The 21,978-nt window shown below is 64.0% G+C and overlaps 6 protein-coding genes across 6 annotated transcripts; 5 read left to right on the top strand and 1 right to left on the bottom strand.

Moving 5' to 3' along the window:
* Nucleotides 1–5,656: 5,656 nt before the first annotated feature.
* EMIHUDRAFT_112472 (hypothetical protein) lies at nt 5,657–7,042 on the top strand (the record flags this gene model as incomplete). The annotated part of the gene is made up of 1 exon (XM_005784275.1): nt 5,657–7,042. The coding sequence occupies one exon, from the start codon at nt 5,657–5,659 to the stop codon at nt 7,040–7,042; it is 1,386 nt and encodes a 461-aa protein (XP_005784332.1).
* Nucleotides 7,043–8,001: 959 nt separating this feature from the next.
* On the top strand, nt 8,002–8,984 carry EMIHUDRAFT_456140 (hypothetical protein; the record flags this gene model as incomplete). The annotated part of the gene is made up of 1 exon (XM_005784276.1): nt 8,002–8,984. The coding sequence occupies one exon, from the start codon at nt 8,002–8,004 to the stop codon at nt 8,785–8,787; it is 786 nt and encodes a 261-aa protein (XP_005784333.1). The 3' UTR covers nt 8,788–8,984.
* Nucleotides 8,985–10,453: 1,469 nt separating this feature from the next.
* On the top strand, nt 10,454–11,311 carry EMIHUDRAFT_72110 (hypothetical protein; the record flags this gene model as incomplete). The annotated part of the gene is made up of 1 exon (XM_005784277.1): nt 10,454–11,311. A coding segment is annotated over one exon (858 nt), but the record flags the coding sequence as incomplete, so codon positions are not given.
* A 5,289-nt stretch (nt 11,312–16,600) lies between these two features.
* On the top strand, nt 16,601–17,567 carry EMIHUDRAFT_442031 (hypothetical protein; the record flags this gene model as incomplete). Its single annotated transcript, XM_005784278.1, has 2 exons — nt 16,601–17,080; nt 17,164–17,567. Coding segments are annotated over exons 1-2 (738 nt in total), but the record flags the coding sequence as incomplete, so codon positions are not given.
* Nucleotides 17,568–18,678: 1,111 nt separating this feature from the next.
* Nucleotides 18,679–19,500, top strand: EMIHUDRAFT_56621 (hypothetical protein; the record flags this gene model as incomplete). The annotated part of the gene is made up of 2 exons (XM_005784279.1): nt 18,679–18,855; nt 19,072–19,500. Coding segments are annotated over 2 exons (606 nt in total), but the record flags the coding sequence as incomplete, so codon positions are not given.
* A 185-nt stretch (nt 19,501–19,685) lies between these two features.
* On the bottom strand, nt 19,686–21,498 carry EMIHUDRAFT_456142 (hypothetical protein). Its single transcript, XM_005784280.1, has 3 exons — nt 20,524–21,498; nt 20,333–20,450; nt 19,686–20,167 (listed from the first exon to the last, which is right to left on the bottom strand). The coding sequence occupies exons 1-3, from the start codon at nt 21,386–21,388 to the stop codon at nt 19,918–19,920; spliced, it is 1,233 nt and encodes a 410-aa protein (XP_005784337.1). The 5' UTR covers nt 21,389–21,498; the 3' UTR covers nt 19,686–19,917.
* Between the last annotated feature and the right edge of the window lie 480 nt (nt 21,499–21,978).

Raw genomic sequence — 21,978 nt, forward strand, 5'->3', positions numbered from 1 at the left:
ACGTTTGGCCTCACGACGCTGCTGCTCGGTGGCGCTTTCTCCAAGGAGTGCGTAATCAAAGACGTCGGGAGGAGGCTGCCATGGGCACCCGGCTGGTCGTTCAAGCTCAAGGATTGCACCGTGCTCTCCCTGAGCGACGCTGGCCTTGGTGACTCCGGAGTCAAGGTGCTTGCTGCATCACTGGCAGCTGGCGGTGGCGCCCCGAACGTCGTAGAGGTGAACCTCTCCAACAACGGAATTGGCGACGAGGTGTGTGCCAATGGTCACGGCCACTCACGGCCACTAGATCGGCTCAGCAATCTCCGACACCGTGCCTCAGCGGGACAGGGCGGGGCTCTCCTAATCGGGCTTCCGCTGTGTCTTAGATAGGCTGGCGGTCCAGCGGGGTTTTTCTTCTTTCTGGCGGCATGAGCGGCGCAGCGAGCCCAACTCTGCTGCCCGATCTGGCAGTGGGCAACCTGGGCTCGCTGCGCGCCCTCCTCTCCGGGCGGCGGACGCGCGGGAGGCTCGACGCGCGGCTCGACACCGACACGCAGGACACGCTGCTCACCTGGGCCGCTTGCCACGGGCAAGCCGAGGCGGTGCGGCTGCTGCTCGAGGCCGGCGCGAGCGTCGGGGCGGCGGACGGCGAAGCCGCCTCCGCTCTCCTCCTTGCGTGCGAGAAGGGCCACCTCGAGTGCGCCCGGCTGCTCCTTGACCGCCTTGGCCGGGCCGAGCCGGCGTCGACGATGTTGACGAAGTGCGCTCTTGCGGCCGCGCACCCGCTGACCCACTGTCGCCGCCGGCCGCTGATCTACTGGCCGAGGGCAACGCCGCATCTGATACCGTCACGCTGGTGCGCTCACGGGGAAGGTGGCCGACTGCAGCCAGCGGCAACGGCCCGGCGACACCCAAATCGGCAATGTGGTCGACGGCAAAGCTAAGCAGTGCGCACTGGGCGTTCCCGCCGTCAGTTCTTCGCAGCCGGTCGAGCAGGGCCTGCACGCCGTGCGCCTCGAGCGCGGCGTTGGTGAGCGCCTGCTGGGTGATGCGAGTGCGAAGCTCTTCCAAGCGACGGGCGTCCGTCCGGACGCCCGTAAGCTCGAAAAGCTGTGCCCAATCGCCGTCAACGACCAGCTGTGGGTGCCTGAGCACCTTTCTTGCGTCCGCATCGGTGCCAAGTGTGGAAAATGCCGCTGCGTCGGTGGCTGCCGCTCTGCGAAGCCGCAGATACTCAAAGTCGACGCCACGCGTCGTGCACGGGGCAATCGACGTATCTGTCCGCTTCCAACCTCTAATGACCGCAGGCAATTGCTCCTCACTCAGCCAGCCGTTGCAAACGTCGGCTAGCATATCGAAGAGCCAGGGTTCGTACATCCCGATATCTTTCATACGACCTGCCTTGACCGCAGCGTCGATGGTCCATACAAACTCCCACAGCATAGACCGGATGTGTGTCGTTCGCGGCCCGGCTGCCTTTTGGGTCGGGTGGACAGATCGCGAGTAGTGCAAGAAAGAAGCCTCAAGTGGTGAGGTATTGCGCAGCGAACGGTAAATGACTCGACCTGTTCGGGGATGAGACCCAATCTCACGGTACATTGCCATCTTGGGCGGGTCCGACAGGTACCCTTCCTGGACATATGCAAGCTCCTTGAGAGCAATGGCGTGGGCATTCTGAATGAAGAATCCATGCGAAGGCTTGAGTGGATCTTTGAAGTCTTTGAAGAAGAGGTAGACATCATACAGCCTCCTGATCAACGTGCGGGGATCAGGGCACTGCACTCGGCACTTGTGACGCCAGTACGAGCGCCGTAAACGCTTGATTTGGTCATCCGACATTTTCAACTTCTTTAGGTGACGAACGACGTCGTCATACTCGCCTTTCAACTTGACGAAAAGTGCATCCGACGTCATTATCATGAATAGATTATACGCGGGCGACCCCTTTTGCGCGCCAACCATTGACACCCAGTTGCCCATCCAATGTCTGTGGTCATACTTGAGCTTTGACCGTGGCCCGGTTGCCCAGTCGTCAGACACGCCCTGCAACAGCTGCTCCAGCTCGGCCTTGGACGCCTCGTCCGTGCCAACCGTGGGTACGGGCAGCTGTCGGGAGCCCGCGCGTGAATCTCCCGCGGCGCGACGGCTGAGCCGCATATTGAGGGTTGCCAAGTCGACGCTCTCGTGCGAGCCGTCGTCGTACACGAGAGACCATGAAGCAGCTGATCCGTCGTAGGCCTGCACGCGCCCGCGTGTGCACGACGGCGGGTTAGCAGCTGTGTCCTTGGCCACGAGCGATCCCACCACGTCGAGCGCGAGCGCCGCTGTGATTGGCGCAAGCGGTTTCCAGCGGGACACGACGAGGTGGCGGTCGGACAGAGGGCCGACGGATCGATGGTTGATGTCGTATTGATCGCAGTGTCGATGGAGCTGCTTACGCTGCTCGCTGCTGAGGGCGGACGTAAGAACTAGGTCGCAATCGGTGGTGGAGCTCACATAAGCGTCGACTTGCTGCTTCGCAGAGTCGAATAAGCGTTGGTTCAGTGCGGAAGCCTTTTGAAGGTTTGCGTCGCGCTCGGCTTCGTCGTCGTCGTCACCTTCATCGTCGCTGACCGCTGGCGCCTGCTCCGCGCCACTGTTGGCTTGGAGGGGCGCAATGGGGTCGTTGACAACGGCTCCTCCAACCAGATCATTGATCACGCGGGACGAGCGGCGGTGCCGCGACACCGCGACTCTTGGCTCAGCGATATCTCGGGACGAGCCCGGGCCGGCGTTGCCAGTGCCGATGTCCCCCTCGCGGGCGGTGCCAGGGGCGCCGGTGCAGGCGCCCTCGTGGGAAGGGCCGCGGTCGCCGTGGGCGCGGGGCTGCAACAAAAAATGGCGGTGCAGCAGCATGACCGCATACGGGTCGGTAGCGGCGTACGCCACGTGCTCCGGCAAAAGCTCTGGGGTGTTCCAGAACAAGTGGTCGACGCGCTTATCCAGCCATTTCCCCAGGCAGTGGGCGACCAGAGCGTCGAGCGCTTTGCTCGGCAATGACACCGCGCCAGCCGAATCAAGCAAGTTCTCGCTGGTGCGAATCTCCAGGGTGGAGAAGCGAGCTTGCAGCCGGCTCACATCGGCTCCGGCAAAGTGAGCGATTTTTGCAACTCTGGGATCCCCAAGCAGCCGCGCGAACGACGCAAAGCACGTCGGCCACAAGCAAACGCGGAATAGATAGCACGCGTCGGCACCCGCCAAAATCTGCACCAAGTCGGCCTTGGCCCTCCACCTGGCCGCATCGCATTCTCAGTGTCCCAATACACGCGAGGCTGACCACGCCGCCCGGCGGCGCTGGCGGCCTGTTGCCGCAGGGAGGCACACGCGGCGTCGCACTCGCTCTCGGTAACGACTTGGACGACCGACCCGCCGAATAGGAGTTGCTCTTTGCCGCCTCCAGGATAGTTGTTTTCGAGCAAACCCGGCCCGTCTTTGTGCGGATTGTCCACCACGTTATGGTAGGGCGGCTCATGCCCGTGCACCCTGGCCGCCTCTCTGTAGCCATTGTGCGCTCGAACTGTGATTGGATCGCGCATGGAGGTCGTCTCGACAAAGACAGATATGGGGATACCGCCCCAGGAGTTCATACATCGGTAGACCCAAGTTAAGAAGCGCTCGCCGTCAAGCCGCTGTCGCCTGTCGGGACGCGTACTTGCCGTGATGGTCAGCGAGGCATATGTCCATCGGACAGTGCTGCTCGAACCATTGCTTGATGTACCGCTCAACACGGCCATAGAACCACTCCTGAATGATGTGGGTGATGTACGTGTCGCTCACCTGTGTGGGGGATCGCCCGAGATCAACCGAGAATCACACCGAGTCACTCCGAGATCAACCCACCCGCCCCGGCCCGCCCCGGCCCGCCCCGGCCCGCCCCGGCCCGACCCGCCCCGGCCAGACCCGCCCCGGCACGCCCCGGCCCGACCCGCCCCGGCCCGCCCCGACCCGACCCGACCCGACCCGCCCCGACCCCGACCCACCGACGGACCCGTGACCGAACTGTCAGCTACGCGCCTGCGATATCCCTGGGGGCAGGTGCTTGACCGACCATGCGTCACGCTGCGCCGCCAATCCATGGTTGGCGCACGCGTGTTGAAACGAGTAGAATGTAAGCTGCTGCACCGACGCCCTCAGCGACCGGAACTCTTTGAGCATCGATTCCAGGTGGTGCGCTCCCTGGGCGGTGCGCTGGCCTCGGACAATGACCCAAAGCAAGTCGCGTGTGATTGCTGCCCTCGCAGTGAGGAAGACTGGCAGTTGCTGAGCGACCCAAATCGTGCTTTTGCGCTCCGCGTAATAGCTCACCACGCGCGAGTCATAAGTCATGAAATTGAACGAGGCGGCCTTCCTCCGAGCTGAAAGGTTGTCGACGATGGAAGGCGCGGCGCCCGCCTGTCGCGCCCGCTTGAGCTCATCACGCAGCTGTCGATTCTCCGCAGCGCACGTACTGCAGCGGCACAGCTGTCCGCCAAGCAGGTGGTCCTCAAAAGTGCCCTTCACTAGACGCGGAAACCATCGAGAATACACCTTGACGCTGCTTGCGTGCTCCCAACCGTGGCGTGCGCACGGCGTACACACGCCTTTAGATTGAAACTTGAGCTGGGGCGAATAAAATAGGCAGGGCAGGGCGGCAAAGTCGTGGACGCAAAAGTCACTCGTGCACGTGCCGTCGGGCGGATGAGCCCACAATGAGTCCCATTTCTCATACGGGTTGAGCGCCATGTTGTCCACCACTTTTGTGAACCACAAGCGAGCAGGCCCGGGGATCGAGTTTATAGGCGCGAACGCCGGGTCAAGCTCGCCCGTCGCAGCCGCGTCCTCGCCCTCGCCCTCGTCCTCGTCGTCGCCCGCCCTCCCCGCCGATCCCCCTGCGGCCCGCGCGCGACAGCTCGTCAGTGATTCCGGGGCGGCCGGGCATATTCTTTCGGAAGGATAGAGGAGGCGAGTCTCTTAGAGCATGGGCGAGGTGTGGAGGCGCGGGGGTTGGGCCCGAAGTCAAACCGATAAACAGCGGGCGCACCGCGCGGCGCATCGACAGGTTTGCTGAAGGAGGCGGGGTGTCTTTCAACCCACTCCAACAGCGTCCGCTGCCGAGCGCTTGAAAGCTCAGGCAACTGCGCTTGCGACCGCACGTCCCGGTAATGGGCATCCGCCCAAGCGTAGGCGTCTCGCTTCGCGGGGCCGGAGAGGTCGTCGTCGTGCGGACCAAAGAGCATGTCCCAGTCGGCGCGGCTCGGGACCTTCCCCAGCGCCAGGTCCGGGATCGCAACAGTGTTGATAAACGAGAGGCGCGCAGTGTCGACCTTCCTGTACCGGCCCGACCTGTCGGCGCCGCCGGCACTTCTCCGCCGCATCTCCTGCTTCAGCCCTTCGAGATGGGCCAGCCTGTCGAGCAGCTCTTCGGCTGTGGGGAGCCCCAGCGACGAGGAGCTCATACCTGCCGCACGCCTGCCGCACGCTCTAACGTGCAGAGCACCGAATAGACGCCTTGCCCAAAATAGGCTGTAAAATGGAACCCAAAAGAGGGAAGGGAGACGGCGAGCGATCGATTTGTTTTGTCTCTGCGCCGTGCACCGGCCCGCGCGCGCGCGCGCCTCCGACCCGCACCGGTCCGGTTACCGAGCGGTGCCGGTGTACAATGCACGCGGCAGCGGTGATAGGAGCGCTGGCTGCCGCGCATATCAGCGGCTTGCAGCAACCCTTCCGTGGATCACCACCCCGTGCGATCTCGAGGCGGCCACGTGCCAGCGTGCGGGCATCTAAGGCTCTCCCGGGGCCATTCGAGCTGCCAGGGTTGGGTGCGCCCGACTTCCTCTTCCGTTATTCGATGGGTGGCGAGCCCCTCGGGAGTGTGCTGCTCGACTACCGCGAGCAGTTCGGTGACATCTTCACCATCAAGACCGGCCCCATACGGCAGGTTTGGGTGGTCAGTGAGGCGATGGTGGATGAGATGTACTCATTGCCTGCCTGCTCGGGCCGATCCCAGCTGCCCGCCGGAAAGACCCCGTTTGGCGATAAGTTCCTCTTCTTGAAGCGCGACCCCGTGGCCGCTCAGCCTATTCGAAAGGAACAGCAGAGGTGGCTCTCTGAAAATGCTGGCGGCAAGGATGTTCGCGCTGCAGTGGCTTCAATGGAGCCTGAGCTATTCGCCGCCATCGAGGCTGCAGTGGCCGCAGGAGCTTCCGAGGGAGCAAATGGCGCAGTGTGGCCTGCCGGACCGGTGGGTGCTTGCATGCTGGGTGCACTGCTCGGCGTCTTTGGCGGAACCAATCTTGATGGCTCTCTCTCGCTTGCGGAGCGCTCCGAGCTCCTCTCGTCGCTTGCGGGTTACCGCAAGCGGGCAAATGCCCCACCCAACCCGTTCGCCACGAAGCTTGACTATGCGCAGCGTGTGCGCGAGCTCTTGCTCGACGCGCTCCGTCGCACGGGGCGAAGCGACGCTGAGTGTGAAGAGGTCCTCCCGTTGCTTGTCTCCGCCTGCGTTGGTGGTGGCGAGATCTTCCCCCTTCTGATGCAATGGACCGTCCGGCGGTTGGCCCTCGATCCCGCTGCCCAGGCTGAGATCCGCTCCGAACTCGAGAGCTCCTCGAAGCCGTACGGCTCGAGCCTGCCACGGATGCTTGCAGCTGTGATGCGCCAGTGTCCCTATTCCCTCGCAATCGGCCCCCCGCGAAAGGCTCTCGCAGACTTCGAGTACCGTGGCATGACCGTTCCCGAGGGCTCTCTGGTTTTTGCCATGCACCCTGGCGTGCCTCGGTCTGGGCCCCTGCCATCCTTGTCCAAGGCTGCGAGGGATGCGCAGGGGGAGAGTCGCGCGCTGCGCATGTTCGGGGTGGGCTCCCGCGGATGCACCGCCGCGGAGACATCCCTTGCCTTCCTCTGCTCCGCGCTCGCTGCCATCTTCCGCAGATACGAGGTGACCGTCACGGACGCCGTGGACGAGGAGGAGCTGCTCCGCTATCGATCGGACGGCAGCTTGCTTGTGCCGGATGTGGACGTCCGCCTCATGTTTACGTGCGTGTGAATTCCGTCGGCGTATCGCGTCCGCACCGTGCGGCAAGACTCGCTTGTGCGGGAAGTGGACGTCTGCCCCGCGCGATGCATCTCTACCCACCGTGCGCACCTCCCCAAAAGAAAGAAATAAAAATCAGAGAAACACAAGAACACACAACCCAAGCGCCAAGGACGAAGGGAGCCGCTTTGCGCTTTACCGCCCGGCCAAATAGCCCAAAGGGACGCTCGCGGGGCGGATGGGAGGACGGCACACCACCACCACACAGGGATACCCACAAGAAAGAAAGAAAACATACAAGCCAAGGGAGGGATGGGAGGACGGCACGCCGCCACCACACAGGGATTTTAACCCTTTTGCTTCATAAGGGTCTTGGAGACCCAATCTCGATATATCTCCAGTCGTAGCGGTGGAACTTTTTTTTGGCTCGGTCAATTATTTAGCCATATATGAGAGGATCACGGCACAGTGTCGTTTGATTCGACAGTAAATCTCCCACAGCCCACGTAAATCCGTCTTTTCAGGCACCCGGAGCCCGCCGCGGCCGCTTCTACGCCGGCGAATCACCATCAAGCTGCTATACGGCCCCGGCATCGCCTCCCCGGGCTTAGCTCTCAGTCAAGATATTGTGCACATGAGTGGCCTCTACAATATACTCACTGACACTGAACCTCCCAGAGCTCGTCCCGGTCCGTCACGGCCATCCTCGTCCTCCGGCGGGCCCCCGGCCGCGGCGCGGTGCGGCGGCGTCACAAATCCGACCACAGAGCACCGGGACGCGGTCGGGCGATCTGAGGCCCAAGTAGGCGAATGCATTGCCCATCCTGGGCTATCACCTGGACCTATCAACAGGCGCCTGCGGCGCCGTGCTCGGGAGTTGGTTTTCACTCGCTCGAAATGTGTGCCTGAAAGGGTTAAGGAGACCCACCGCTACCCGGGGACCCGGAACACGCCGCCCGCGCGCCGCCAGCATGCCCCGTGCAGCCGCCACCGCCGGATTGTTGGTTTCTTTGTCGTGGGCGGCGGCTGTCACCATCCCTGCAGCCAAGTGCGCCCTGCGTTCCGCGCTTGCAGACAACGGCGGCAACTCCAAGGCCCCTGCCGTTGTCGCTGCAGTTGATGCGCTGTCCTCTCTTTGTCCGTTCGAAGCACCGACACGCGAGTCGGCCCTACTCGGCAAATGGCAGCAAATCAACGCACCAGAGTATTCGGGCGGGACTCGGGATGCGAGCGGCGCGTTCCAGTACACGCTCGGCCGTCTCTCGTTTGGCATTTTCCAACCCAAAGATCTCATGTGCACCTTGGGGCCAATCCTCAATCCGCTCAAAGAGAGTGCGGTTGGTGGCGTGATCGAGTACGAGATAGAGATCCCATTTTCAATCGGGCGGGACAATGGCCCGAGTTTGTCGGCCGAGATCATCAACTTTGCGACCTGCGCCGTTGAAACGGACACGCGCCTGTCCGTGTCCTTCTCGGGTGGCGTCATGCGGCCCGCCGAGGGTTGTGACCGGCCAGCGTGGCGAGAGGTCTTTGGCCCCGCGCTCGTGGCCAAGCCAGGCAAGCGCGTTCGCGTGATGAACTGGTTGCTGAGGCGTCTGATGGGCCTGATCAAGCCTTCGCAGCTTGGCGACGACGACGCGATGAGCTACCAGATGACTAAAGCTCCAAAGGGACACCTCGATGTGCTCTATCTTGACGACGAGCTGCGGATTACTCGCGGCAATCGGGGTTCGCTGGTCATTTGTGAGCGCCTCTGAGTGAGTGACACGCGCGCGCGGGCGCGCCCTCCCTGTCCGCCCCCGGATGCGACACCTGTGCCGTGCGTGTAATAGCGGCCGCTAGCGGGCCTGGGCTGGTTAGTAGGTGTGGTCTTAGTTAGTTACCGGTACACCTATGCGTCGTGACCTCGTGTATCATGTTACCCTCGGTCCGAAAATCTATATCCTATATGCGTTACCGCCATGCGTGTGGGGTGTGGCGAGCCGGAGAGGAGAGACAGAGAGCACACAAGCTCTAGAGCTCTACGACCCACTTGGAGTGATACGACGACACTATGGAGAGATACGTGGTACGACACGCTACTTGGATTGGCCCTGTCATGCCATTTCTTTCTAGAATTTCCTTTCCGGCTTTCGGAAATTTGAGCCGGGTCTGGAGAGGTGAGAGTTTTGTTGTTGAGAGGTGTGGGAACTGGGGAATTTCTGGAAATTTGGGGGTCTGGAGAGGTGTGGAAACGGCAAATTCTGGAAATTTGGCCCTCAAAACGCCTGATTCTTCGCACGGAAGTACTTGCCCTACTCTCGTGTGCTGTGAACAGACGCTGTGCGTTTATGTGAACAGACGCACTGAAGCCGGCGGGTTACCGGCGCTCGAGTTTGCTGCTGGTCCGTGCCGCCGCCGTCGCCGGCGGCGATGCCGTTTACGATAGGCTCGATCCTGCGTCTCGGCGCGCAAGACGAGTATACTCTCGCGACAGCCGCCGAGGACCCCGAGACGCTTCACATCGGTGAAACTGCTCCTGCGCTTCCGACGCGAGAGGAGCAGCTCCAACAAGAGCGTGACGCCGTCCTTGAGGCGATGGAGAGCTACAGGCGCGACACTGATCTGCTTATTGATGCGGCGAAGCAGCGCTCGGACGATCTCGCAGAGCAACTTAACGGTGTTGTGAAGCGGCAGACGTGGACCGACGGCGTGGACCAGTACCTGGAGGCGAGGAAGCAGCAGCATCCCGATTCCTACCCTGGGTCGGAGCGCGCAAAGTTGTTTGCGACCGGACGGCTCGGAAAGCTCCACGTCGGGAGCGAGTGCCGGTTCATCGAGGGGATGGAGCTCAAGCGCCATCCAAGCTACCCGGCGATAGCGGGGACGTACGTCTTCATCCACAACGCCTTCCGCAACCATTTGGACATCATTATTGCCATGCAACGCGATGGCAATCTTCCCGCGGCGCTCAAAGGCCTGACGAAATGGATGGATATCCTCTCGATGCACGTGCGCGTGGAGGACGATCTCTTCATGCCAGCACTCGAGTCGCGCGGCTTCAAGGTGCCCGACTGCATCCATGAAGGGCACGCGCGGCTCGAGGAGGCGGCGCATGCGGCGATTAGCGCGCTGCGTGAGGGCGGCGGCGGCCCGGAGCTGGCAAGGGCGCGCAAGGCGTTATTTCAGCACCTCGAAGAGGAAGAACTCATCATTCTGCCGGCTATGGTCGAGCACTTTTCGTACAATGAGCTCTGGGCGCTCGACTCCCTCATCGTCAACCCGAGCCTTGGCTACTGCTCGCGTGAGCAGTTGCTTGCCATTGTGTTCTGGTGGATCGGCCACATCTCAATCGGCGAGGCGCGGCCCCTGTTCCGGAACTTTGGGCTGGCGAAAAAGCTGGGAAAGATGACGCGAGAGGAGTGGACTGCTTTCGCCGCGCTCATGCCCAAGCTGGCTCGCTACCCGATCGAGACGATCATCGGAGACAAGCTGCGTGCAGACGACGGGGGGCATGCGCGTGAAACCACGTTGGCCTTTCACGAGTGCAGCTTCACACTGAAGAAGACGGGCGAGTCGCTGCTCCGGGGCGTGTCGGGCGCGGTGCGCACGGGGCAGGTGCTCGCGGTGTTGGGCCCGTCCGGCTCGGGCAAGACGACGCTGCTCAAGCTGCTCGCGCTGAAGGCGATGCCAGCGGGCGTGTCGCGCGGCCTCGTGACGCTGGACGGCCAGCGGCTGAGCGCGGAAGGCTTTGCGCGCCAGTGCGCGTCGGTGGAGCAGACGGACAGCCTGTGGACCTACCTGAGCTGCCGCGAGCAGCTGCAGTACGCCATCGACCTCTGCGAGCCCAACCTCGATCGGACGGAGCGGTGGGTGGCAACCAACCGGCTGCTGCTCGCGCTTGGCCTCGAGTCCTGCCAGGACACGAGGGTGGGGAACGCCCTGATAAAGGGGCTGTCTGGCGGCCAGAAGCGGCGTCTGTCGATCGGCCTGGCGCTGGCAAAGAAGCCGGCGGTGCTGCTCTGCGACGAACCGACGTCTGGGTTGGACGCTGCGAGTGCCGCGGCCGTGATGCGGCTGCTCAAGGAGGCAAGCGAGCGGCTGGGCACTGCGGTGGTGTGCACTCTTCACCAGCCGTCGCCGTCGGTGTTTGCGCGGCTGGACCTTGCGCTCGTCCTCTCGGGCGGCCGTCCGGCGTACTACGGAGCGGCTTGCGAGCTGTCTTCCTTCTTGTCGTCGGTGGGTCGTCCGGTGCCGCAGCATACGAACGTGGCCGATTTCATGCTCGATGCGGTCAACGCCGACTTTGCTAGCCGCGAAGAGGTCGACGCGCTACTAGCTGCGTGGCAAGTCCGCCAAGCTCAGGCCACCCCCTCGCGCAGCGCGGCGCCATCTAGCGACGCTCCCTCGCTGCCTGTCGCGCTGAAGAGCCACAGCCTCTTCAGCCAATTGAGGATCCTCATGAGACGTCATCTGTGGCTCCTGCTGCGTGATCCCACGCTGTACCTCTTCCGCATTGTGTGCCTGAGCTCATTCGCCATCTTCCTTGGCATTCTGTTTGTGCGTTCGCGCGATGAGACGCAGGACAAGGTGGAGCAACGCGCCTTCTTTGCGAGCTTCGCCTTCCTGTCCACCACCATGTTCACCGTTGTCGTGGTCTATGCCCTCAATGTTGAGCTCGCCACCGTGCGGTTCGAGGTACGCGAGGGCTTCTACTCGTACCTGTCATACAGCCTCGCAGTCACCTGGCACCAGATCCCGATGATGTTCCTCTCCGCCCTTTTCGTCGTGCTGCCCGTGTGGATCATTGGCAACCTTCCGTGGGAGGGCTTTGCTCTCGGCTGGCTCATTCTCTCCATGACGCTCATCACGTACGAGTCGTGCGCGCAGCTGCTCTCCCTCATCGCTTCGCCCCTCCTCGGCATCGTTGCCTTCATCAACTTTTGGTTTCTCGACTTTGTCTTCTGCGGAATGTTCCTCGCACACGACGCGATCATCTGGCCTTTCCGCCTCCTCTCATGGGCTCTTCCGAGTGTGTGGGGGCTGCGGTCGTTCATCTGGGCCGTCTTCATAGACTCGCCCGCCTTTGGTGGCGCCATCGAGTGTGGCGGTACCCCCTCCGACAACAGCACGACGGTATGTGCCAACGCCACCTCTGCTGGCTTCGTTTGCACCGAGGCGGCGGACCTCAACTGCTTTGGCGTCACCGGCGAGCAAGTTCTCGACTCCCTCGGTGCACGATGGGTGTCATTCACCTCGGATGAGACATGGCCTACCGACTTGGCCATCCTGTGGGGTATGGCGGCGGTGTACAAGTTGTGCCACACATGTGGCCTCATCATGCTTGGCAGGAGGGCTTCACGTGCGCGCTCCCCGCTCAGCGACCAGGAGCACGTTGCCGTGCCTATGGGTGAGACCGCGACTGCCGCGGCCGGCGCAACCGCCCAGCCCCGGGATCAGATCACCGCGTTTGTCGGTGACTTTGACGTGCCGCTCCGGAGCGTCGAATTTCGATTCACTCACTGCAGCTTCACGCTGAAGAAGACGGGCGAGTCGCTGCTCCGGGGCGTGTCGGGCGCGGTGCGCACGGGGCAGGTGCTCGCGGTGCTGGGCCCGTCCGGCTCGGGCAAGACGACGCTGCTCAAGCTGCTCGCGCTGGAGACGATGCCAGCGGGCGTGTCGCGCGGCCTCGTGACGCTGGACGGCCAGCGGCTGAGCGCGGAAGGCTTTGCGCGCCAGTGCGCGTCGGTGGAGCAGACGGACAGCCTGTGGACCTACCTGAGCTGCCGCGAGCAGCTGCAGTACGCCATCGACCTCTGCGAGCCCAACCTCGATCGGACGGAGCGGTGGGTGGCAACCAACCGGCTGCTGCTCGCGCTTGGCCTCGAGTCCTGCCAGGACACGAGGGTGGGGAACGCCCTGATAAAGGGGCTGTCTGGCGGCCAGAAGCGGCGTCTGTCGATCGGCCTGGCGCTGGCAAAGAAGCCGGCGGTGCTGCTCTGCGACGAACCGACGTCTGGGTTGGACGCTGCGAGTGCCGCGGCCGTGATGCGGCTGCTCAAGGAGGCAAGCGAGCGGCTGGGCACTGCGGTGGTGTGCACTCTTCACCAGCCGTCGCCGTCGGTGTTTGCGCGGCTGGACCTTGCGCTCGTCCTCTCGGGCGGCCGTCCGGCGTACTACGGAGCGGCTTGCGAGCTGTCTTCCTTCTTGTCGTCGGTGGGTCGTCCGGTGCCGCAGCATACGAACGTGGCCGATTTCATGCTCGATGCGGTCAACGCCGACTTTGCTAGCCGCGAAGAGGTCGACGCGCTACTAGCTGCGTGGGACTCTCTCTGCCTCGGCCTTCCGAGCAGTGGCGCGAGCACAAGCAGCTTCGAAGTTGCTGAGATAGCGCGAGAGAGCTCGTTGCAGTCCCATCTGCAAACGATCAACACCCTTCCGGCATCTGCAAACGATGATGGCCGTCTGCAAACGATGAACACCCATCAGGGCGCGCAAGGTGTGGGCGCGGGGCGCGCGGTGCTGGTCTTGCTGCGCCGGCACAGCCTGCTAGTGTTCCGCGATCCGACTCTCTACCTCGCTCGCATAATCAGCTTTATCATCGTCGGCAGCTTCTTCGCCGGGCTGTACGTCGACTCGCGGTCGCGTGTGCAGGAGCAGCTCTTCAACCGCGAGTTCCTCCAGTGGTGGATCTCCAACTTGGCGCCCGCTTTTGGCGTCCTACCTCTGCTCGGTGCGGCCATGGATGCGCCAACGGTGCGAAGGGAGCTCCGGTCGGCCATGTACGACCCTAGCACCTACGCCCTAGTGCGTATGCTTATTCAGTTGCCCATGATGTTTGTGCTCGCGGTGGCGTCGCTCACGCCGGTGTTTGCGATCGGCGGGTGGCACTGGTCGGCCTTTCCCTTGCACACGGTTGTGACCGCTGCGACGCTGTGGGCCTTCGAGTCCCTCTCACAGGCATGCTCGCTCCTTGCGCACCCTGTCATCGGGCTACTGGCGTTTGTGAACATCTGGTTCGCCTCGCTACTGATGAACGGCTTCCTACTGCCCGCCGCCAACATCATCTGGCCGTTCCGCATCTTGACTTACGTGCTGCCCCTCCGGTGGTCCGTGCGCGCGAATGCGTATACCCTATTCCACGACACGCCCCTGTACGACGGCGCGGCAAGTTGCAAGACGACGGGCTTGTCGTGGAGTGACGTGGCGACTTGCCCGGACAGCGGTTTTGTCTGTGAGCCAACGGTAGCCCGGCAGCTCTGCTGGGGGCAGACCGGCGCCCAGATCTTGGAATCGCTTGCCGCCACCTACGATGTCTACGGCACGAATGACGTCCTCGCTCTAGCCCTTGGGGTCATCTGTGCCAACGCTACGCTGCTCCAGCTACTCCACCTCCACAAGCTGCGCGCCTCGGTGAGGGCAGGGGCGACCGAGCTGCCAAAGGCTCAAGTGAGCGGGTCGGCCTCAGACCCACTCGACGCACTCGCAGGGAAGAGAATGGTTCCCCCACCAACCGTTCGGTCACTCAGCGCTCGCTCACTGGGCGGCCGCAGCAGCTCGGCTAGGAGCCTCCTTGACGGATAGATAGATATGATACATGACATACGCGCGCGCGCGCGCACACATGCGCCAACGGGGTATATGTCCGCATGGACTTCTTTGCTCTGCTGCACTATGGCATGAGAGCTGTGAGGCCGCACACGGTAGGTAGGTAGAGGCAGGGCAGGGGCCGGCCGGGTTTCGCTCAGAGAGAGAGGGGGGGGGGAGATCTTTCTTGCTGCGCTCCGACCGATTTTGGCTTCATTTTTAGCTTAGCCTTTCGGTCGCGTCAGGCTGGTGGTTCGTCTTTACAAAGAATTGGCTAGGGCTGCAGAAACAGCGTATCTCGGTCGTTCTTCCACACAGCAATCGCAGAGCAGATACCAGATTGTGGATGAGCTTTGCCTTTCTTTGGCCTGTCCGCTCGGAGTTGCTGTGCCTGTGTGGCGGCGGGGCGGGCGCGAGTGCACGGAGCTAAGTGCCTCACCGCCCTCGCGGGAGACGCCTATAAAGCGACTCCCGTAGTGTACCTGTGTTAGTGCCAGTGCGCTCCAGTCCTAGGGTGCCCACAGGGCCCAAAAAAAGAAAAGAAAAAAGAAATGGGCCACCCCAGATCGCAGCACTTCGTGTTGGAGAGTCGAGATATTGAGAGTGTGACTAGGAGGGTGGGACGCTGGGGATTCTCAAAGGTATACCCTTGGAATGGCCGGATCCAGCCTTAAAAGTACGAGATCGCGCGCGCTTCGCGCGCTGCACCGCCTATTCTCCGGGCTGAGTGACGACGCGTGCCGTGTGCCAGCAGAGTTGGGCGCGCGCGGCGCGACGGCGCCCGCGAGGGAAGGCGCGGGTGCAGCGGCCGCCGGCGGCCGTACCGCCCGCCAGCCGGCGCAGCAGCGGCCAGCGCAGCGGCCGCCGGCGCAGCAGCCAGATCAGCCGGTGCGCGCCTTGCGAGGCGAGTACTGCCGCCCGGCAGCCTTGAGGCGGCCGGGCGGCAGTACTCGTTCGAACTTTGCGAGCCGTGCGCGCGCCGAGGCGCCCGCGGCGCGCGCCCGCCCGGCTGCCAGTAGGAGGCGGCGCAATATGGCCTATAGTACAGCCCTTGAGGAGGAGGAAGAGGCTGGCTGGCAGTGCTGTATGCCGCCGAGGGGCAGTTTTGGGGTGCTGTCACGGGCCCAGGGGGCTGCAGAAGGTGTCCGCAGCCGGGACAACCCGCCCCCCCAGCCGAGGCCGGTCGAAGCCCACTTGGGCACAGCCATGAGGAGTCCTCTTGGTGCTCCTGGCGGCCGTTGGAATGGCGAGCGCGCGCCGATGGGGGGGGGGGGTCTTGCTTGCTCCACACCGAGCGCCATCGGTCCAGACCGGCGTGCCCAATGAGGGGTGGCCTGCACAAGGTCTGAGCCGCGGGCGCTCGGCGCCAAGTGCAGTGTCACGCTCGCGCTCGCGCGTGACAAACCGGGGAACCCTCGTTTCCTATGTACTCGGTCCCCCAACGGAAGAGGCCTCGCTCCTATTGGAACATTCCAACATCAGATTTGCCTCGTGCGTCCCTTTTTGAGTCGGAAAGCTATTTTCTTTTGGGTCCTGTGGGCACCCTACAGTCCCCGTGCCCAGTGCCGTGCCGAGAATTCTTTCAAAAATTCGTGCTTCAAAACCGAGCGTCCATGACGTCCAGCAGGTGCACCTGCCCGCCCCGCCTTGCCTTGGGCGCGTGTTGTCCCTTGCGCGAGCGTGCCCGGCTATTTCGCCCCACATCTCATGCGCTGCAGCGCGCTCGTGCCTGTTCCCGCCGTGCTGCGACCGCCTCGCCAGCGGCTCCTTCCCAGGCTCGGCAACGCGAATCTTGCGCACACCCGGATGCAACAGTGACCGCCATCCATGCCTACTGCGCTCCCGCGACGCCCGAAGCGACCCGCGCCCCGCTCATCCCATCTTATGCTGACGCTCGTCCGCCGTCGCCTGCGCGCACTGCAGATCGAAAACAAGGTGGGACGCGAAGCCGGAGACGCAATGAGCGCGGAGTTGACAAAGGAGAATAGCGCGCCTGCCCGCCTGTCGCAATCGTGGGACTCCAGCGACGATGGTGAAACTCCGGATGGTGAAACTCCGAGGCCAGCCTTCCGCCGAAGTTCGCACACGTGGCCGAAGTTGACGCGAGAAGAGTGGCGTTCAATCGCGAACCTGGAGATTTCATTCACGATGCCCATTGATGAAGAGGGCCACCGCCATCTGCACCTCGAGCTCCGTCAGCGGAGAGCAAAGCGTGTGTTCCTCCGCATCGATGTTCGCGTACGGACGCTCCTGATGTGGCTCTTGCTGCTGTTGAGCATCGGCTCGGCCTCAGCGTTGCGGGTGGGTGCTGCAGTGCGCCCGCCTGCGGGCTTCCACAAACCCCACCAGCCAGCGCGCACGATATCCTCCGCACCTCGCCACGGCGGACCTGCGCCCGCGCGACTCGAGGCGGCGCATCTGACCCACCTACTTGAGGCGCTCTCCACGTCGGGTGAAGCTGCAGCGGCGCTTTTCTCGGAGAAGGTTCCACCCCCCACGCCTTGCACTCCCCCCTCCCCCCCTCCCGCAAGGCACCCCATTCCGACCAGCCACCGCCACTCTGTCAGGTGGAGTATGAGGACATGGTGGTCGGGATGCGCGCGGTCGGCATTCACGACGTCATCGGCGCTCTGCGTCACCACCCTCACATTATCTCCGACTCCCTGCCAAGGAAGCTTCTTGGGGCCGAGCTGCCACGCCTGCGCCTCTCGGTCGAGTCCACCGCCACAGTGGACGGCGAGGCGGTCATCGAGTGGCAGGCCGAGCTCGGCGGAGTGCCCCTTGCCCTCGGCCGCGGCATCACCAAGATGCAGCTCTGCAATGAGACGGGTAAGGTGTGCCGCGTGGTTGACGTCTCGGAGGCGCCATGGCGCGCGGCCGGCAAGGCGGCTGTCGGCGCCCTCCGTTGGGCGCAAGAACGCCTCCACTGGTCGCCGGAGCGCGCAAGGGAACAGGTGGACGAATCCGGGAGTGGATCTGAGGAGGGGTGCGCGGAGGGGTGCATCCGCAGTGCTGACGTGAGCGTGCGCGTCCCGATGCTTCTCGATACGGACGGCGACGGCGTCGCCGACGCGCTGCTGGTGGACAGCGACCAAGACGGAGTGGTGGACCACATCATCCAGCTTTCGACCGACCGCGCAGCAGAGACTGCAGCCGCGGCGGCAGCCGCAGAGGCTGGGCGGAACCGATTGGGCTCTCCGAGCTTGCTTCACTCGCTCGGCGCAGAAGAGGCGCTGCCGACGGAGGCGAGGCCTTCCGCGGTGCTTCCTACGACGGAGGGTGGGGCGAGCGTGCTGGGCTTCTACACAGCGTTCAACAGGCGCAACTTGGATCGGCTCGGCGATTTCATCACCGACGATTGCGTGTACGAGGACTTGCTGCTTGGCCAGGCGACGGTGATATCCGGCAAGGAGAGGCTGCTCGAAGCCCTCAAGTTCCATCCGGCCTTCTGCGCAACGCAGCTGGCCGAGCGGGGCCTCTCGTGGATCGCCGACAGGATGCCCGACATCAGCTTACAGATTGTTGCTCTCACCGAGGGGCACGAGGGCGTCGTGGGCGTCGAGTGGCAGGCGCTCATCGACGGCGAGCCGCTACCCAACGGGCGAGGCATGTCTCAGGTGCAGATTGACTTGTCGAGCGGCAAGATCTCGCGCGTCACCGACATCGCCGAAGCCGCATGGCGGCTTCTCTCCGGCGTTGCGGGCGGTTTCGTCTCCGGAGAGCTCAGCCCACTGAGAGACAGCAGTGCCTCGAGCAGTGCCGTGTCAACTTCCGCGCCCACACCGGCCACGCCAACGCCGCTACCGCACTACGGTCCCGGCACACTCGTCGACACGAACGGCGACGGCGTCGCTGATAGCAGGCTCGTCGACCTTGATGGCGATGGCCGCGTCGACGCGCTTGTTCGCATCGCGGCAGGTGCCGTCGACGAGCGTCAGCGGGCCACGCGGCGCACAGCCGCCACATTCGACACGCTCGAGGCTGGCTGCGCGAGCGGCGCGACTCTCGAGCCTGGCGTTCTTGAGCGGCTCGGCGAGCGGCTCGAGGATGGAGCGGTGGCCGACGGCGAGACACCTGCCGTCGTCATCGTGCCTGGCTTCATGTGTGGGCACCAGCAGTATGCCGACATGGCCGAGTCGATGGCGGCGCGCGGCGTGCCTGTAGCCGTGGTGCCCTTGGAGTGGTACCACTGGCTGCCGACGATGTCGACCAACTCTTACCGCCCCATCCTAGACGCGATCGACCATACGGTGCAGCATGTCGCGCGCGTCTCTGCAGGCGCGGACGATGCGGCGCAGCCCCACGCCACCTCCACCGCCTCTGCAGTGCGCTACCAACGCGCCCAGCCGGTCATGGCAAGTCGCCAGCTACGCCCGCTGGATGTGCCGCCGCTTCCGACATCGCTCCTGGACATGCTGCTCGGCAAGGGCGGTGCCTCCTCTGCTGCAGCGGCCGCCTCGAACGCCCGCGACCAGCCGCCCGCCGAGGAAATGGCGAGCAAGATTGCTCTTGTGGCTCACTCCGCGGGTGGTTGGCTCTCACGGCTCTACCTGTCACAGAAGGCACACTATGGTCGCACGTGGGACGGGGCCAAGCTCGTCAATCGGCTGGTGACCCTCGGCTCACCGCACGTGGCGAGGCTTGGGCCGATGGCGCCGCACGTCGCGCGTGCCAACGACGACGGCGGTGCGTTGCCGGTCGGTGTCCGCTGCCTCACCGTCGCTTCGAAGGGCATCCGTGGAAAGGTGTCGGCAATGGCACGCGCCTCGTATCACATCTGCGCAGGTCCCTGGGCGAATGTCGCCGAGCTCGACGGCGATGGCATCACGACGGCGGATGCGGCGCTAAGCGTGGGCGGTGCAGATAAGCTCGTGCTCGAGGGCGTGAACCACATGCCTCGCAGCCTCATCGGCCACCTCGTCACTCCCGAGGGCTCCAAGGAGAACCCTTGGTATGGGAGCGACAGCACGCTCGATGAGTGGTTGCCATGGCTCCGAAGAGGCGCGATGTGAGGCGATCTCTGTGTCCTTTGTTTGTTTGCGCTAGTGTAGAAAACCAACTGCACACAAACACAACAGCGAGGTTTTGTCCTCTTTGTACTATTTGTAGATTGTACTTGTGAGCGCTGCCTGAGCCCCTCGAACTCAACGTCGACACTTCCGAGATGTCCGAATTCTCCACGTCTCCGAACAGGGTGCACCCGAACGCGCGGGGCCGAAGGCCGAGCCGAATGGGGCGGCTGGACGCACAGGTGGTCTTCACAGGATCGTCTATCTGCGCTACGGCTGCCAGCCCGCGGATGAGGCTTCGGAGAAGTCGCTCTAAAGGTGCAGCACCTTGGCCATCGCGGTGGTGGCCTCTGCCGGGCAGTACGGGCACTTGAACCGGACGGTGCGGCTTCCGCGCGCGAGCTTCGTCAGCGAGCCGAGCGCGAGCACGTGGCCGCACGGCAGCAGCATGGGCGGGTTTCCCGGCGTGGTCGGCTCCTTGGAGACGGGGCACGCAAAGATGGAGTGGTGCATGCGGTGCGTCGGGGGCAGCTCGAGCTCGACCGGGAGCTCGCCGCCCGACCTGGCAGCTAAGCTAGCTGAGTGTCGGTTGTGAGTCTGTGTGTCTGTGTGTCCCTCCAGCGTGCCGTCCTCTCCGGTCCCGCGTCCCCACCCGCACCGCGCATGTGTCCGGTCCGAGCCGTTGTCTGCTCTTCTCTTCGCCTCAGTATCTATCTATCTGCCCGACCGCCACACGTCGAGAAACTTGGGGCCGAGGAGGGAGGAGAGCTTGACGAGCCGAGGCAGCACCGCCTCCCCCGCCGCCACGCAGGAGCTGAGGGCAGACCCGGGAGCTGCCGGCAGGCCTGGACAAAAGAAAAGGCCCTCGCCCGCCCGAGAGTTCGTTTTCAGGCGTCTCCGGCGGCTCGTCGAGCAAACCGAGCGCCGCGAGCGCCTCGCACGTGAGCACCTCACAGGCCTCCTCCGCCAGGCTGGGCTCGAGCAGCCACTCGTACGGCGAGCCGCGCAGCGCCGGCGCGAATGCGAGCGATCCCATCAGAGACCGCACAGCTGCGATCCCGTGCGCGCACTCGCCCGCCGCCGCACCGCGCAGCACCGTCGCCGACAGCTCGAGCTTGCCCCAGGGGGAGCGGCAGCCCTCACCGAGCGCGAGCGGGAGCAACCGCTCCCGAGCGAGCGCGAGGGCGGCCAGCGTCTCGCCTTTCTCGAGATGTGACACAAAGGCGAGTCGCGCGAGAAAGAACGGCAGCCGCGACCCGAGAGCCTCGAGCCGCTCTCGGTGGTCCGCCGCCCATGCGAGCGCCGGCGAGAGATCGCGAGCGCGCAAGGCGGAGAGGGCGGCGTGCAGCGCCTCGAGCGGCGCACGCAGCTGCAGCGTCGGCGCCGCGATCGCGTCGGCGGCTTCCTGCTCGAGAGCGAGCGCCACGTCGAACCGTCCGGCGCAGAGCATGTGCACGTAGAGCACCTGGACCAGCGCGCCGTCGTCGAGCGGCACGTCCGGCAGCGTGGGCTGGGGCATGGCCTTGCACACGGCCTTGCCCAGCTTGCGCACCAACGACTCAAGCTCGTGCGCCCTCGAGCTCTCTCCTTGCGCCACGCCAACCGCCTCGAGCTTGCTGCCGAGTGAGGCGAGCGCCGCAGCGCGAGAGACGTCGTCAGCGCCCGAGTCTTCCCAGGAGTCGAGGATCTGGAGCATCTCGTCCAGGCGCTGGGGAACGGTGTCGACCCGCTGCTTCTTGGCAACCTTGTCGAGCAGGCTGCTGATCAGGTCGATCTCCGACATACGGCCGTAGCGTGGCGGACGGCGGGAGCCTGCGAGCCCATGGGACGCAGTCGTGTGAGCGGGAGAGGGCTGGCCGGGATGGTGGGGGGTGGAATGGTCGGGGTAGCAGTGGATGGCCCAGGGTTCCGGCTCCTAGCCAGATAGGGGGTCTGTCGGGACCCGTTGGACCCTATGCGATAGGTAGGTAGGTCCGGTTTTGACCGCCCCAGAGGGCCCCGCAATAGGTAGGTAGGTGGCGGCGACCGAGCTTGTAGGCGGGAGGGTCCGTGCCCTCGACTCTGTCGAGGGAACAAGAGAGTGCCGGCGTTTTGGAGCCGTCCAACGCCTCGAGAGCCCAGTAGGCCATGCTCTGGCGGGCTCGCGAGCGGCGCCGCACCGCGGTACAAGCCGGCGCGGCGGGCGCTGGGAGCCTATTCACAGAGGGCCAAACGGGCATTTTTTCGCTTCGTTGCGCGGCCTGGGAATAGGTAGGTAGGTGGGGCACGGAGCCTGGCGGTCGGCGCCCGCAATAGGTAGGTAGGTAGGGCGTTTTGGCGCGACTCAGTCCCAACAGACCCCCTATCTGGCTAGGAGAGAGGGAATTCTGAATC

The sequence above is a fragment of the Emiliania huxleyi genome, assembly GCF_000372725.1.
Source record: "Emiliania huxleyi CCMP1516 chromosome Unknown EMIHUscaffold_170, whole genome shotgun sequence".
NCBI classification, from domain to species: Eukaryota; Haptophyta; order Isochrysidales; family Noelaerhabdaceae; genus Emiliania; species Emiliania huxleyi.